This window comes from Oculina patagonica, chromosome 4, assembly GCF_052425735.1.
Source record: "Oculina patagonica isolate OP01 chromosome 4, crgOcupat, whole genome shotgun sequence".
Lineage (NCBI taxonomy): Eukaryota > Metazoa > Cnidaria > Anthozoa > Scleractinia > Oculinidae > Oculina > Oculina patagonica.
In genome coordinates, this window is record NC_135761.1 from 24,811,316 (window position 1) to 24,827,618 (window position 16,303).

Genomic DNA, 16,303 nt, shown 5'->3' on the forward strand with positions numbered 1-16,303 from the left:
AGTGACGTAGGTGTCCAATTACAGGTATCCAATTACGAAAGAGTGTAATTAGACACCCACGTGATCGCGCGCAATTACGCGGACAAAGAGGCGCGCGCAGAACCAATCAATATCGATAGCTTTGTATAGATGCAATTATAAAGGATTATCTAGTGAAAAGTTTGTGGGCTGATCAAAAGAAACCGCTATAATCTCTTCGCGCGAGTTCGTTTGCTAAAGTACGTAAAATTGTTTAGCTAGTGATATCGGCGATGAAACAATTTCAATTTCCTTTACTTCCTTTAAAGAATAGTACATGATTTCTCACTGGCTTTCTAACCTTTTGCCTAATACGGAATCGTTTGTTTCAAATAAATATTTTGAAAAAAGAAACCCACGCATATTTTTTGGCACCGAAATTTAATTTGGTACCATTTTAACATTGTGTGATTATGTATGATTTACGTAACAGATAATTCCTGGAAATTAATAATTTAGGTATTTCAGTGGTATAAGTTTCCCAATTCGAGTGGACGAAACTGATTTGTACTGTCAAAACTCGAAGTTTGCGTGGCTGAAGCCAAAAATATACGCCTCTTGGTAAAGTTGATTCACTAAACAGTGGATCATTGAATTCACATGGGTGAATTATTCAAAGGTTAACATTGTACGAAGCTGAGATCTTCCACAGAGTCCCAAATATGACAGCGAACGTTTCATCGAATTTCACTGCTTCTGCAAACGACATTTCCGAACTCAAACACCCAACAGTTTCAGCCAGAATTGTCACCGGACTTACTCTTGCTGCGATTGGTATCGTTGGTGGATTTGGCAACTCGAGGGTGATTTTTATCTTCTTAAAGACCCCAGCGTTGTTTAGCAAGACTACAAGAGTTATTTTGACCGCGCTGGCTGCTGTCGATTTAACTGCATGTCTTGTGAATATACCTTTGGCGTTCGCCGCACTTGTTCTGCGCCCTGCTCGCGATGAGCTCCATACCATATTACTTGCCCATAATATTGTGACATACTGTATACTGTGGTGTAGCTATTTCTGTTTTATTTTAATCGGTTGCGACATGAATGATACTCTAAGAAAGATGACAATGCGAGGAACCTTTCTAACGGAGCGGCGAATACAAGCTGCTTTGGTTCTCATGTTAATCTCGGCGTCGGGCGTCGGCATTTTCGTGCACTCTTTGCGCGAGGAAGATCCATTTGTTCTACAACATTCGGACTTATCGAGCGCAAAGTACCAAGCCGGGTTAATTTTACGGATCTTGGTTTTTGTTGCTGGAATGCTTTCGTTTTTGTCCATGGTGCACTCTTTTTTGCGCGTACGATCCATCCTAAAGCGGCATAACCGGATAATGAGTGAACTTCATGGCTTAAATCGTAAAACTGACCGAATGAAACAGAAAAAAATGGCGAGAACAGTGATCGAAATGTTTGTGTGTTTCGTTGTGGTGTACATTCCGTTGTTTTTGACGAATATCCTGCAACATTATGGAAAGTTACAATCCGTGGACCCTATTGTTGTGGCCAGAGCTGTGTTTTTCATGACTTATGCCACAAACTTTCTAGTTTACGGGAGGAATTTACGAGTTTTCTTTGGATCATTTTGCTCTGTTTGCTGTCGTTGTTTTAAAATTGAACCTTCCTCGAGGATTATTCAGCTAAAAGACATCAAGGAAACAGGGTGCCGCGAGTTATGAGGTTTTAAAGTAATTGCCGGCGTATCACATCAAACGCTCTTGCTTTTATTTACACTGAAAATTTCGTTTGCTTTTAAATTGCGTACACGAATATTCTCTAGCTGTTGTTACTTTTAATCCGTCTCAGTGTCAGCGCGGTAAGAGGCGTTTGTCTTAGAAGTTTCGGGGTCGGTTCAGGATTAGTTAGCCTGCGAACGCAGACGTATTTCCGGTTGTCGTTTCTCTCCGCCGAAAAGTAGGGAGAGAAAAGACAACCGGAAATACGTCTGCGTTCGCAGGCTAAGGATTAGTTTCAGCTCTTGATTAGTTTGAATGCCGCTGAATCAGATGTCGCATTGTAACCCAGCTGACCACAAAACGTCCATTGTGGGCTCAGTTAATCCTCCGTTAGCAGCACACATCACACACCTCGGGAAGTAAACCAATAGCCACAAGAGAAAGTGCGCGAAAAACGCAAATATTTAGGCCGGCACGTTCAGAGAAACACCTGAGAAAAATCTGCACAAACTGGGATTTATCTTTTTCCCGTCTCGTTGTTATGTAATTAACACAAATAAAAGTAGGATTTCACATTGATATGACATTTAAGTATGGATTTTTCAGTTCTTTTATCGCTTTGTGGTAGTACTAAATTCTAGACTGGGATTGTGGCGTTGAAAGCAATTCGAAAGTCGTGGAGTGACTTGCAATAATTGCCCGCAATAATGAAGTTCCTAGCTTCATGCAAGTAGAACAGAATTCCTTGTGAGGTTTTTTAGCTTCTTCTCGTGAGTCTTAATGAACTGATTTGCCGCTTTAGCTACACTGTGGGCACTTCGTATAAGTCAATTTATTTCGCCTGCAACCTTTGCCGAATAGTGGTTTTATTTTATTTTTGTTTCCTGACGCTCAATGAAAATCGGGAACATTAATTTACATTTTTGTCGAACACAAATTACCCTTAAAGTTCTAAAGATAAGATGTTACTTTTGCTTTTTATGTCAGCGTTTGATTAGAACGTTTTACTATCATCCAGAATTTTTACGTCAACTTAATTAATGACTCTTGCGCGCGTAATAAAGGATTCCAAGGCAACGCGAAGTTTTTTCATTTCGGAAAGTTGATGACACGGTTTGTGCGTGTTGCGAACAACTGTTCTACAGCAAATATTACTGAGGTGATTTTTATAACACTGTCATCAGAGTTCAAATATAAAGATGTGTGGATCGCTACTTTCCAAGTTTAAAGGGCCAAACAGCAAGATCGATCCAGCAATAATGATCTTTCCGGAGCGGCAACGGCTTCCGAGCCAAATGAAGTTCACCAACGAAGACTCGAGCTCAGCATGCCTTCAAGACAAAATGTCTTGGAAAGAGGGAGATCGAAATGGTGAACCGAGTGATCATTCTTTGGCAAAACTCCTCAGCAAGAGCTCACTGAAAGATGAATATTCAAGAGAGTCTGATTCATCGGCGCAAGATGATGCCGCGCGCGCATTTGCTAGCGAAAAAGATCTCGAGACTACAGGCCCGTGTCGAAACCACAAGGCTGTCAGGCTTCCTGTTGTCAGTCTCGATCAGCAGTTTATGGACACTGCGCGCGAAATCCTATCATCCGAAGCTTACGGTGCTTCTTCAAGTTCCAATACTGTTCGCGCTGTTCAGCCACTCAGCTCAACTGACTCCACTCTGCCAGGAAAAGTTAACATCTCGATCACTTTCGACATTCCTACTGGAGACAAGAAGACCATCTACCCATCCGCGAGAGTTCCGATGCGCCTTAGAAAACGAAGGATCGCACCTAAACGCACTTTGGAAGATGTGAAGGAGAAAATGCGCGCTGCTGAGGAGAGGAAACTAAAGAGATTACAGCGCATCCGAGAGCGCGCGCGCAGTAGGGCTGCAGAGAGACGACCACACCCAGCAGAGGCGTCTGCTCAAGCTACTGCTACAAGAATCGGAGCTGAGCAGGCGGCAGCCGAGAGCAAGCGCAATGAAGAAATCGCGAAGCGAAAGCAAGCTAGGAACAAAGCGTCACGGAATAGAAGCAGGATTGTCGCAGCTCAGGCCTTTGCCAAGACGCAGCTTCAGTCGTCCATTGAACAGAAGGCGGAGAAGACCGAGCAAAGAAAGATGAAGCAACAGCAGAAGATTGACAGGCAAAAGAAACTGCGGCAGAATTTTCTCGGTGGCGGGTTTAGGAGAGCCATCCCCCTCCCCTTCAACTATTACCCCTTGAAAATGTAATATCCCAACAGACAAAAATGTTTTTGCTCCTTCCCCCTCTTCCCACACCCCTTATAATAATGTTTACAGAATGACCAACCTTCATTCCCGACCCCTTTTATTACCATTACTCCTTACTCCATGTCACCCTTAACACGTGCACCCCATCGTAATTCATTTACTCCAGGTCTGTTTACTCCCCGTCCACCTTAACCCCTTTCCCCTTTTATCTGACCTATCTCGAAAAAGAAAACTTCTCTCTTCCCCTAGTCTTTCTTTTTTAGCTTTTCTGGATCCGCCATCTTGTTCCTGTTATGTATAAAACCCATACGTTTAGCCACATGGAGTCAATGAGTACAATTCGCCTAAAAAGGACTTAAATGACTGTCACATGACATCAGGAGATATTAAATAACATGGAAAGAGTCACTTTTGTGTTTTATTGTCAATTTTTATTTTTGTCGGAGATATTACGGACCATTTAATGTCAAAGGCGGATTCGAAACAAATAAAAATGTTGTATTGAATATTTCCAGTTTGCGTTTATTTTGCGATAACTTTTCTGGTTTGTTCATAGCCGATGACATTTCGATTCTCCCTAACAGTAGCCAACAATAACTACGACAAGAAGAGTAAAATTAGAAACTCACAAAGACTCAGATAGTGAAGTGTCCTAGAAAGACGGGCAAGAGGTCTAGCACTTCCGTTTTCACAATCACGTGACGGTTGGCGCGTGATTGTGAACCCCCCTAACATCCCCACCCCCCCCCCCCCCCGTGCGAGGTCAGTAAACTGTTAAAAACGGAATTGTTGTGGTTCTTATCCCCCCAGCCCTCGACTGTCTTGGTACGCCAGGTGTATTAGCACATTAGCAAACCTACAGTGATATTTAGTATACCCCTTGGGTGGTACCCTCGGTGTCCTTCTTCCCAAAGTAGTAGGAGGGAGGGAGGGGTGGGGACTCAAGCTCCCCGTACAGCAGCTGGTAATCGTGACTTTAATTAAGGGAGAAATGTCCATTTAGTAACATTTCTTAAAGCTCACTTGCAAACGTAGATAAAACAAAATAAAGGTTTTATTTTGTACAGCAATGCCCGACAAATGACAGGTTAAAGCTCACTAGCAAACGTAGATAAAACAAAATAAAGGTTTTATTTTGTACAGCAATGCCCGACAAATGACAGGAGTCCATTATGAAGTGAGGTTTACTGACGATGCCGAGGAAGGAAATTGGTTACAATATTGATTTACTCTTTACCTCGGACTCTCTTTTTTTAATTTCGCAACAAAATTTGTTGCACATTTATTTTTTTACAGTTCGAGCAATTACTCGTTGACAGTTCGAGAAAGGTCTTTATGTCAAAATATATACGCTGTATAAGCTCCGTTTGAGCCGTCGCATATATGATTGACATAAATTGCTTTCTCTTCAAAGGACCGTGTCTTTGATTCCCGTTGCATAAATTAGGACTGAAAAGAGCAGTGGGGATTATTTGTTTAGCTCAACACCAAAGCCTCGTTTATTCGACCGTATTTCTTGGTTGAATTTCAAGAATTTGCTACCCAAGTAAGAGGTCAATATAAAGGCTTGTGGGTTCGTTTACTTTTGCCATCTCTGAGAACTCTTTATTCGCCAAGTGCATTGGTTACAATTGAAAGGTAAGTCCGTGTTGTTTAAAGTGATTTAAATATTTAGCAGCATTATGATCGTCTGTAACATATAATACCTACAAATTTTTTACCACTCAGGCTCCTTTTTTCCTATTACATTCAAATTGTACAAAAGAAAGGGCTTTCGTTTAAGATAGTACAACAAGACGAAACTTCTCCAGCAAAGTCAGTTCTCACCCAATTATTAAAACCTAAACATTAGGCGCCGCCGGTTGTTCAAATGGTGGATAAAGATAGTATCGAATAAATGATTTTCCACGTAGAGTGTTAAAAAAACTCCATCAATCCGCGCAATCCTTTGTGATTTATTAACTGGATAGCATTATCCGTTCTTTGAGGCCCTATGCGCCAACTTGGCACCAGGGGACAAGTGAAGTGAAGTAATTACCCGTTCTTTGATCAAAATGAACATGAACGTATTTTATAAAAAAAAAAACGAATAGCTCCTTTATGTTTATCCAAGATTGTTCATAGAAACATTTCGCTACTTTGCAAGAATATTTAACCCAGTACCTGGTCGTTACGAGCAACTATTCCTTTCCTTAAAAATTGAAGACCATAGCTTATGCACCAACTGAATAGCGTTTTTTTGCGATGTCATATTCATGTTTAATTAACTAACTTGTTTATGTCTACTCCCTGTATGTTAATCATGTCTTGATGATTCTACTTTGATCGGTTCGAGAAAAATCTCGCGCAGCAACCTCGTGACAAAAAAATGAGCTAAAAGTTCTTACGATCCAGATTTACTTATACTTATTGAATATTGGCACACCATTTCTCTTGTTATCTTTTAAAAGTATCGTCTTTCAGAACCTTTCAAATTGTTTGTTACATTATTTCAATATTGCACAGACATCGACTCCTATATAAAACTCTTGATATTCGCTTTTTTACTTACATTCGAATGAGCATTTCTAAACGCCCATGTTTTAATATTAAATTAATACAATCTTGCACCTCAGAAGGCAATATAATTAATTCAGTTAAAACCCTTTTATCTCTGTGAAGCAACATGCCAAGCTGTCGCCAAAGTTGGTGCAGAAAAGAAGTCATAAAATTCAAAAATTAACATGCACAAAAGAACGCTATCCGTGCTGTTTTGGAGGAAAAGTACAGACAGGGCTGTCTAGCAATATTAATTATTATTTCTTTCTTTCTTAGACATTTTTTATCCTTAGAATTATATTGGCCATATATTTTAAACGTAAACCTCTTAATTCAGCTAACAGCGAAGATATATCCAAGTAAGTCAAACTGAAGATGGCATAAGTCATGCCGAAACATGTCTTTAAAAAGTTGTTTCGTGTTTTTAAAATTAGTAATATCCAAGTACCTATTTGAGTCCAGCAGCTTAACTGAATTGCGAGTGAAGATCGTCTGTGATCACAAGAGTAAACAGAGGAAGGCTGTGTGGATCTGATTGGCCGACAATCTGTGAACGCGTGCAAGCTTATCGTTCATTGGCCAGTATAAATAGAGAGAGATACAAGTACATGTTTACGGTTCAAAGAGCGGGGTACGGATTGCCGGAAAAACACATCCACGGGGAGAGCAAGGTTTAATTGAGCTAAACATTAACTCCAGTTTATGCTTTGGCAAAAACAGCCATATATCGATCGTGCCGTTTTTTCAGTACAATTACTGCGTTACACTTGAATTGTTCCGTGTTCTTTGACACCTCACGTTTTAATCTGGTATTTATACTCTAGATAAGAGAAGAAAGATGTCTCTAAATACAGCCTACTTGAAGTCCATTCAAGGAATTCTTAAAATCTTGGAAATTGTAAGTATGCGTGAATTAACATAAAGTGCAACTTTTTAAGTTTATCTGTCAGCTTAAAACAGGGTATTATGATTTTGTACATTATGTGAACATGAATAGAAATCAACCGTGACTGCCAGCTTAAAGAACACGGTTTTTCCAAATCTCAGTGTAGGTCGAGACCGGCATTTGATTTGTTTCCTCGTTACTTTTACCTGATCTCTTCAGTTCTCGACGGTGTTAAATTCAATGAATTACATTGACCTCTTACAACTAATCCCTCAACAAGAGTCTTCAGGCCTCTTAAAGACATTCTTTTAAGCTCATTTCCAACCGAGGTTGTTTTGATAACGGTAATAACCCACGCGGGATAAAAGTTTCCCAACCCAACCAAAACCCATAACAAGGTTTTATAAGCCCAACACTCAATGCTACCCTTACACACGGACGGCCCCATGCCCCTTCTTTGTGATAAAATATTGCATGACGAGCTAGAACGTCTGGCAATTTGATTCTTCTTCCCCACTAAGGGTTCAACTCCCTATCAGAAAGGCCAGCGATTTAATTTTGTTGCCCAACCACTTGCAAACCTACTTATTAACCGTTTTATTTCTCTACCTCCTATCAACAGATTGCGATCTGTGTCGCATTTTCATGTCTGGCTGACTTTGATCGCGATGTAGTCGTATTTGGAAGCAAATATGAAGGACGCTTCGATTTCTTTATGGCGGTGTTTGTGATTGGCTGGGTTGTTGTTCTTTTTGTGTTCTTCGTCTTCCTCTTTGCCCTGGAAGGCAAAATAACCACGGAAAAGAACTGGAACATCTTAGTAAGTATAATGGTGTGCCTACGAAAAGTAATCATACGATACTCATTCTGGTATAGTTGGCGAGACAGGGATGGAAGCATTCATAAATAGGGGAAATTATATAATAACCTGAATTCTACGCGCATTTTGATTGGTTCTTACTTATGATCTATCAGAGTACAGACACATGGATGACGTCACGCGGTGGTGTGACTCGCGCGCGTGATCAGAGTTCATAGTCCAAATCAGAGTTGTCGGCAAAGTTTTTCAAACTTGCGAGGCCACAACAAAGCAAAAAAGTTCAGCTTAATTACAAATCTTCAGTGAGAAACAATACGCCAAGCATCGTTCACCTTTCGAAGCATTTAACTGGGCGAAACAAGCTTGAAGAAGACAGTGAATTATTCGAGAAATTATCCGAAATCTGTATGAAAGTTTAACCGATGTTGTACAGTTGGACGACGCCACGGAAAACAAACGAATTGCGGTTGAACGCATCGGTTAATGCTTACAGATTTAAACAACTTTGCAAATCGAAATAAAGGTTAGTTTTTTCATTGACTTTCAATTGACCATTTTTCTGTTTATTCAATCGGATTAACAATGCTTCGTGTTAACGAAAACTCAATAGTGAAATCAAAACAACTTAGCTCATCGGTACGGCAGCATTGCTCACACAGAAGTGTGCTGAAGTCTTGTGTTATTATATAAAACAAATAGATTTCATTTTGCCGTGCGTCTGTTCAGTAATAGATCACAGAAGACGTCAAAATGTGGTATGAACATCAGTGACCCACTCGGCTAGCGCCTCGTGGGCCACTTCTCTGTTCATACCACATTTTGACGTCATCTGTGATCTATTACTGAACAGACGCACGGCAAAATGAAATCTATTTGTTAAACAGATCACACCCACCCCCCGCCTGTAATGTCGCCAACTTATTTACTTGCTCGCTTAGCTCACTTACTAAAGAACTAAGGTATAGCGATGCTAGCTTCGAGGTTTCCTTCAATTTGAAAGTACAGTCAACTCTCGCTATAACCATATAACGGACACCAGCGCGGTGTCAAAAAGGCGAGGAGTTTGGGGTGTGAAGCCTTCGATAACAAGCCACGCCGTCCTTTTCGTCTCCACAAAACAATAAATAAATATTAATGGATAGATGTGTGGAGAGAAAGAACTCAGAAAAAAGTTCACAAAACAATATCCAGGTGAATACAGAATTTCTACTGAACGCTGCCTGTCAGGATTCTCTTCGGAGACTTTTCGAAAGAACACATAGTGTATACGTACCTACCATGTCTTAAGTGCAACGTTTTATTTCCATGTCGTCGTCACTGCCTTGTATCAGTGGCGGATCCAGACCTCTAACTAAGGGGACGGCCCTTTATTGTGTGTACACCCCCCAAAAAATTAGCTGAGCGAGTCCTAAAAAAAACCTCATTTACCAAAAATGAGGAAGGGGGGGGGGGGCAGGCTCCCTTGGACCCCTCCCCTAGATCCGCCACCGTGTATGTCGCGGATACGTACGCGCAAGGGTCGTTTTGCTTAAGATACATACACAGCACTCTGTTACAATCTGTCCAATCGACGCAATAGGTTTTTTTGTAGCTCAGATGGTAGTGCAGTGGTCATGCAACCTGAAGGTCGTGGGTTCGAGTCCCACCTGAGCCACTGAATTTTTTCAGTGGCCAGGATTCACAGTGTCTCATTTCATTTATTTGTAATACGACGCAATAGGTACTAACAGGTTCTATTTGATTTATCCTTTATGTAGCTTCTGGTCTTCTCAGTGTTATTCGCCTTGCTGTTTATTATCTCCTCCGCCCTTATTGCGGACTACCCGCTGGACAGCTTATACGATGCCCGCTGGCACAAGAGCCGTGGTCTAAAGAAATTCGTCAACGTTCTAACCGTCTCTGTGGTAAGTGCTCGAAATTTAAATTAATTTCTGTATAACTTGTAAGTTTTTTTCTGGGAGCCATTTTGAATCGCATGTCGAGGAAACTTGAAAAGGGAATAACATCACGTTACGTCACATCACATCTGTCACATCACATCACGTCACATCGTTATTGTCTCTTCCCAGATCCCCTCGTTTTGAAATTCAAAATGGCTGCCAAGGGAACGAGGAAAATGCATGGAATTGACGGAATTAACCATTTTGCCGTTCAGTTTATGAAGACTTCTTACCCTTTGAAATTTATTTCTCAGGCGTATAAACAATGAAACCCTTTTCCCAACATCAGTTGCAAAACAAACAAACAAAGTATAGTAACACTGAAGCTTCCTAAAACGTTGAACGCAGCCTTTTGACAAGTTCTTTCCCACAATATACTTGCGTGAAGCCTGTTTGACTATTTCAGTTAAAAACGTCTGACTCCGGATCGAGCCCTGGTCGAGTTCAGTTTTGGTCAAGACACTACTTAGAGCGACTTTACTGATCCACTTACGTAGAAGTCAGTATAATTGAGCTCAGTGTTAGGAAAACAAGCCGGGACAAAATGCCGGTGGTTAACCCGCAACCCTCGAACGTTTTAACAAGGAGAGTATTATGCGGTAGCGGATCCAAGTAAAGTGTAAGGAGCGCCGATGAGCCAATAGTCTCCCCTAATGTGTTTTTGCTTTATTCTTTTTCTTTTTAGTTTTTTGGCTTCGTTTCCGCTGTTCTTCTTGTAGTGGATGCTGTTCTTGTTTTCAAGAAAGTCAATGGTTGAATAAGAGCATTTTGGAAAGTCGCCGGGAATTCACAATTTTTAAATAGTTATAACCGCTGTTAGTGAAAAGTTATGGTTAGCCTTGTATGGAAGATTACGTTTGTAGTATCTTGGTTGGAAGCCTTTTTTAAATTTCATTAAACTCCTCAACTTTTTAGTCCGCGTTATTTCATAGGTTTGCTAGTTCGATCATTTAATGGATTTGATTTGGGAATAGGGTGGTGGAGCGCGCAGTTGGTGACAATCTTAACAGAGCTGTTTGCGCAATATCGACTTTTTCACATTTCTTTAAAAATGGGCTTATAACAATATCCCGTAAAACGCTCTGGAATCCCCGAAGCCCAGTCATTATTATGTAAACTCACTATATTACCGAAGCCTTTTGTTCCAAAATAACAATTGCGTCCGAGAGTTTGCGATCGGTTAGTTGTTAAAGGGGCTACGTCACAGACATCGCATCGTGAAAAGTTTTTTCAGTTTGTCGATCGTAATCAGTTTTAATCTTCGCCAGTGGAAACCATTCTTGGTTATTTTTGCGTTTTTATGACTCCTCTGTTGTCTTTTTATGTTAAGAAACTATGATTTTGAGGTTTCCTTCAATTTGAAAGGAATCAGAAAAATGACTTAAAATATCGTGACATTGCGCGCGAAGAACGACGCGGTGTCAAAAAGGAGAGGAGTCTGGGGCGTAGAGCCCTTCGATGCCATTCCCACAGTTCTTTGCGTCTCCGCCTCAATCCTGAGAAGTTATTTACCTTATTGTTACTTATTTTCGCGGGACTTAATTTTCGCGATTTTTAATTTTCAAAAAATTGCGAAATTAAAGACCCGCGAAAATTAATTTTAAAAGTTTTCTATTGTATTTTTTATGTTAATTACGTATTTTTGGCCAAATCGCGAAAATTAAGTCCCGCGAAATATGCCCGTTCCATTTTCGCGAAATTAAGTTACCGCGAAAATAACTAACAATTAGGTAGATCCTTATAAACTTAACCGATCGCTTGAAAAAAAGTTACACCATTAATTCTAAGTAAAAGCTTACTTTACATCTTTAAAACATCTTGATTGGAATCAGTGGCAATGATCTTGTCACTAAATTACACAATACACAAAACAATATCGAGGTAAATACAGAATTTCTACTGAACGCTGCCTGTCAAGATGAGCAGTGAGAAAATGCTCTTCGGAAACTAAAAATCAATCTATTTTTTTGACGTTATATCTGTTAGACAGTATGGCTAGTTATTGGTGTTTGGTTTTGATAATTTGACAATATAAGGCCTAGTTCAGACGTTGTGCTTCTGCCGTGCCGAACTAAATTGAAATTAGGTTCGACTGTAGCTACGGCAGAAACAAGACTCTGATTCAGACGTCGTGCCAGAGTCGTACCAAATTCAGGATTTACTGACGCTACGTAACAATTAGTCAGCGGTAATTTAACACAAGTGGCGCCGTTTACCAAATTGCAGCAAAACTCCTACTTTTAACATCATTGCAAGACTCAAGAAGAAGACGCAAAGAAAAGCAACAGAAAAAAATTCCTTTTGCAGGTACGGCGAATGTTTGTTTCTTTGCCTGACTAGTTTCCGAAAACTTGCTTATTTCAGATTCAGCCCCGCTAGCTTCTTCTTCGCACTGCTCCCTGTCATAAGTGTTATCTACTTCGTTGAATGAAACATCCTCGACGTGCTTTTTAGCAGATTGTTTGAAAGCGATTATGCGGCCACAATTCCTCAGGAACAGAAGCAACCACTCTTAATGAAGAATTTATAGCGGAATCCTTTAATAACCTGCTAGAGGTCGGCCGTAAACTTTCCACCACTCTGGTTTTTTACTCTGTAGTGAAAGAATTTGATGAGTCTGGAGCCTTCTATACTTGGGTGTATGCGTGGGTGCTGCATCCATCCGGCCGCATCAATTTCAGTAAATCTCGTCTCCAGCAAGGTATCCGTGAGACTAAGGTTGAAGTGAACGACGAATTTGTCCTGTCTCTTAGGCGGTCCATGCGTCAACCATCCAAAACAGTGGACCTGGGTAACATTCTCAGATGTGAAAAGCACCTAAGTGTTTCTAGAGAGGCCAAAGCGCATATGGAAACGCTTCGAAGCGAGGACGTGTTAGACTCGCTAAAAGGACTCCAAATCATGTTTGCATCAGGCCTGGGTGAAAGTAGGACTCAGAATGAAAATAATCTTATCCATTCTAGTTTAAATCTTCCGTACAAAACCAAGGAAAAGGCATTATATGATCGATCTAGTTTTCACGATCAGAGCGGCACATTAAATCCAGAAAGTGATACCCACAGTAGAGAGAAAATTGACAAAAGTTCCAATGGTGAAACCGAAGAAGCTGCTATTCACGACGCTTCTCAAGCCCAAGAGAAACCTCCGTTTTCCTCTCTTGAAAACACTTTAGTAGTAAAAGCATATCAAGAACCTGATAAGCAAACTGGAAATGTACAAGTAAATCAGAGCAAGCGCTACAGACTACTAAAACTCTGCATGAATCCACTCCAACAGCATGTTGTTCTAAAGCTAGTGCTGTCGCGGCAAGTCAAGTAGAAACGGAAGAAGGTTCGCTTTCAGAAGAAAACAAAACCCTTGGAAATTCAGCAGACGACCCAGCGACCTGCTCACTGAATAAAACAACCACAGGGAACCCATGTGTAACCGACGAGAACGATTCTGTGACAACAAGTTGTGACATTCCTGAAAGTACTCCAACTGGTCCTTTGAATGATGTCGTGACTGGGCCCTCAAGTACACATGAAGGACAACCTGGTGAACGCGAGACTGATCCTGAATTGGACCCGTACGTGGGTACCGATGCTAAGCCAGCTTCACAAGGTCCTCATTGAGCTCATTGTGGAATTCCTGCCTAACAAGGATGAAAACAGTCCGCGGGTTACCTTTATCCCTTAGGACTTCTTGCTCAAAGTTCCCTTTGCTGCTCTCCAAGGCGACGCAAGAGATCATTATATGATGGAGGACTTTGTTATTTCGACAAGTCCGGCAATCCACTTTCTTGAACTAGCCGGCGCCTCTCGTGAGAGCGCTGAACAGGCCACGGAACCACTAGAACTCAGTCTTCTCGCAGTGGGAAATCCCATAATGCCTTTCGAAAAGCTTCCACAGCTTCCCTCGGCCCAACTCGAAGTGTGCATGATCAGCGAGATTATAAAATCGCCGAAGTCAGAAGTTCTTATAGGAACACGAGCCAAGAAGAAAGATGTGATGAAAGCCATGCCAAAGCACAAAATCCTACACTTTGCTACCCATGCTATTATTGACGACGCAGACTCCCACGGCGATTTTAGCATGAAGGGGCTCATTATTCTGACGAAGTCTGGGGTCGAGTGTAACGGTATTTTGACTGCCAAGGAAGTGAGGGGCATGGAACTGCGATTGTATTCTCGATTGTATTCGCGATTGTATTCTCGACAAAATTTAGTAAGCGTATTTTCTATGGCATGGTATAAAATAGTTACACAACACTTTCTCGTGGTATACTATGGAATATCCGACTTGTCACTTGTATTTTCTTGGTATACACACTCGCCTAAAGGCTCGTGTGTATACCGAGAAAATACAAGTGACTCGTGGGATATTCCATAGTATACCACTCGAAAGCGTTGCATAACTAGTATGTATGTTGTAGTCGAGAAATGGGCGTGTTCATTAACGGATACTAGCTTGAGCGATTTTCATTTTGGTATCGAAAGTAATTCGCGCTTATTTTGGTTTTGTATTTTATTCTTAGTACAGTGGAACCCCGATATAACGATATGCCAAGGGGGCAGTAAAATTATATCGTTGTATCGAGGAATCGTTATATCGGGGTTCCGTCCCATACATTTTACTTTTGCCGGGACATATTCATCGTTATATCGGGAATATCGTTATATCGAAGATCGTTATATCGGGGTTCCACGGTAACTGGCTAAAAAACATTCGCGCCACTTTCTCAACGAATCAAAAGTAAGCCAAAACTAATCGTAACTTAACAATTTGTAAAAACGAATTAAAAATTTGACACTGGCTAAAAATATGGTTTTTGGACGTTTCGGCCACTACTGTTGCCTTCTTCAGCAAGATAAAAAATGCAAATGTTCAATGGCGTTCCTTTTAAAAAATATGTAACAAAAGTGTGATAAAAACTAAATGAACTTTCTGAGTGCAACAATAACTTCTAGAGCATTCTTAATGAGTAAGAATGCTCTAGAGACTATTGTTGAACTCAGAAAGTTCATTTAGTTTTCATAGAGCATTTTTTATAGAGCATTTCTTTCTAGAGCGTTTCTTGAGCATTCTTAATGAGTAAGAATGCTCTAGAGACTATTGTTGCACTCAGAAAGTTCATTTACTTTTTATCACACTTTTGTTACATAATTTTTAACAGGACGCCGTTGAACATTTGCATTTTTTATCTTGCTAAAGAAGGCAACAGTAGTGGCCGAAACGTCCAAAAACCATATTTTTAGCCAGTGTGAACTTTTTAATTCGTTTTTACAAATTTTTAACATGCCTGGCTAAACACCGAACATTTTTAATCGTAACTTACTCGCGCACGTTTTCCCTCGCGCTTCGTGCTGAGTACATTATTTGCATCGAGTTTTGATTGGTTCACTGGATTGTTTGTGTCCTTTGTGATTGGCCAGAGTGATTACTTTGGTTTTGGTTTTACGACAATCAATCGAAAATCGCTTTGTCTGCATTGTTGCTAACGAGTGTCTGCATCTCTACTTACAGGTCTGTCACGCGCGTTTCTGGCAGCTGGCGCAGCTTCCGTGATTGTCACGCTGTGGAAGATTGATGACCAATCTGCTTCTGAGCTCCTGACGTCATTTTACCGCGAATACAAGGCTTCCCGTGATGCTGCAGTATCGTTACAAAGGGCCATGAAGGATCTTCAAGCAAAAGAAAACACACGAAGTCCACAGCACTGGGCAGCGTTCTCGATTGTTGGTGTAACTATTAACTCTTTAAGCCCAAAGCTTAAAACATGAACGCTTCTTTATTAATTATCAATTTTGTTGTCATACATTCTAAGTCTAAGAAGATTTGGTGAGCCTTCAAGATCACCGCCTATCAGCTTAAAATGTATTGATAGTTTAAATTTCAGTCTTTTTGAGGCATAAACGAGTTAAGGTAATTCTTTGCAGATTAATAACAGCCTTGTTACTATGACAGAAGTAAGTTTTAGGAAGGTATTTCTAAACTTTATCCTTATTAAACGTTTCTTACGACCTGTTGTTCGGAGAACGTAATGCGTAACTTTTCTCCCAATTTTGTTATTCGTGTTTCGTTACAAATTGAGCACTTTTAAAACTACATCACATGCGTTAAACAAAAAAGATATGTGTATGTGTAACATTTATCAAGACAACGGCCTTATTGACTCGGTTTATTCGTTTTTCTTACAATGGAATTGCTTTGAGTTGTTG

At 40.6% G+C, this 16,303-nt stretch overlaps 2 protein-coding genes, 1 long non-coding RNA gene and 1 pseudogene across 5 annotated transcripts in view; 3 read left to right on the top strand and 1 right to left on the bottom strand.

Annotated features, from left to right (window-relative positions):
• Positions 1 to 16,303, bottom strand: part of LOC144650012 (uncharacterized) — a 258,602-nt gene that overhangs the window by 16,600 nt on the left and 225,699 nt on the right. The window lies entirely within an intron of this gene.
• On the top strand, positions 2,742 to 4,425 carry LOC144652721 (uncharacterized). Its single transcript, XM_078512768.1, has one exon. The coding sequence runs from the start codon at positions 2,891 to 2,893 to the stop codon at positions 3,917 to 3,919; it is 1,029 nt and encodes a 342-aa protein (XP_078368894.1). The 5' UTR covers positions 2,742 to 2,890; the 3' UTR covers positions 3,920 to 4,425.
• Positions 5,369 to 11,017, top strand: LOC144652722 (uncharacterized). 3 transcript variants are annotated; one of them, XM_078512770.1, is made up of 5 exons: positions 5,369 to 5,557; positions 7,282 to 7,355; positions 7,966 to 8,163; positions 9,921 to 10,067; positions 10,789 to 11,017. In XM_078512770.1, the coding sequence occupies exons 2-5, from the start codon at positions 7,296 to 7,298 to the stop codon at positions 10,858 to 10,860; spliced, it is 477 nt and encodes a 158-aa protein (XP_078368896.1). In that variant the 5' UTR covers positions 5,369 to 5,557; positions 7,282 to 7,295; the 3' UTR covers positions 10,861 to 11,017. The 3 variants fall into 3 exon arrangements, with proteins under 3 accessions (XP_078368896.1, XP_078368897.1, XP_078368898.1); XM_078512771.1 differs by lacking the exon at positions 5,369 to 5,557 and adding an exon at positions 6,569 to 6,816; XM_078512772.1 differs by lacking the exon at positions 5,369 to 5,557 and adding an exon at positions 7,110 to 7,128.
• On the top strand, positions 13,671 to 15,865 carry LOC144652048 (tetratricopeptide repeat protein 28-like; annotated as a pseudogene).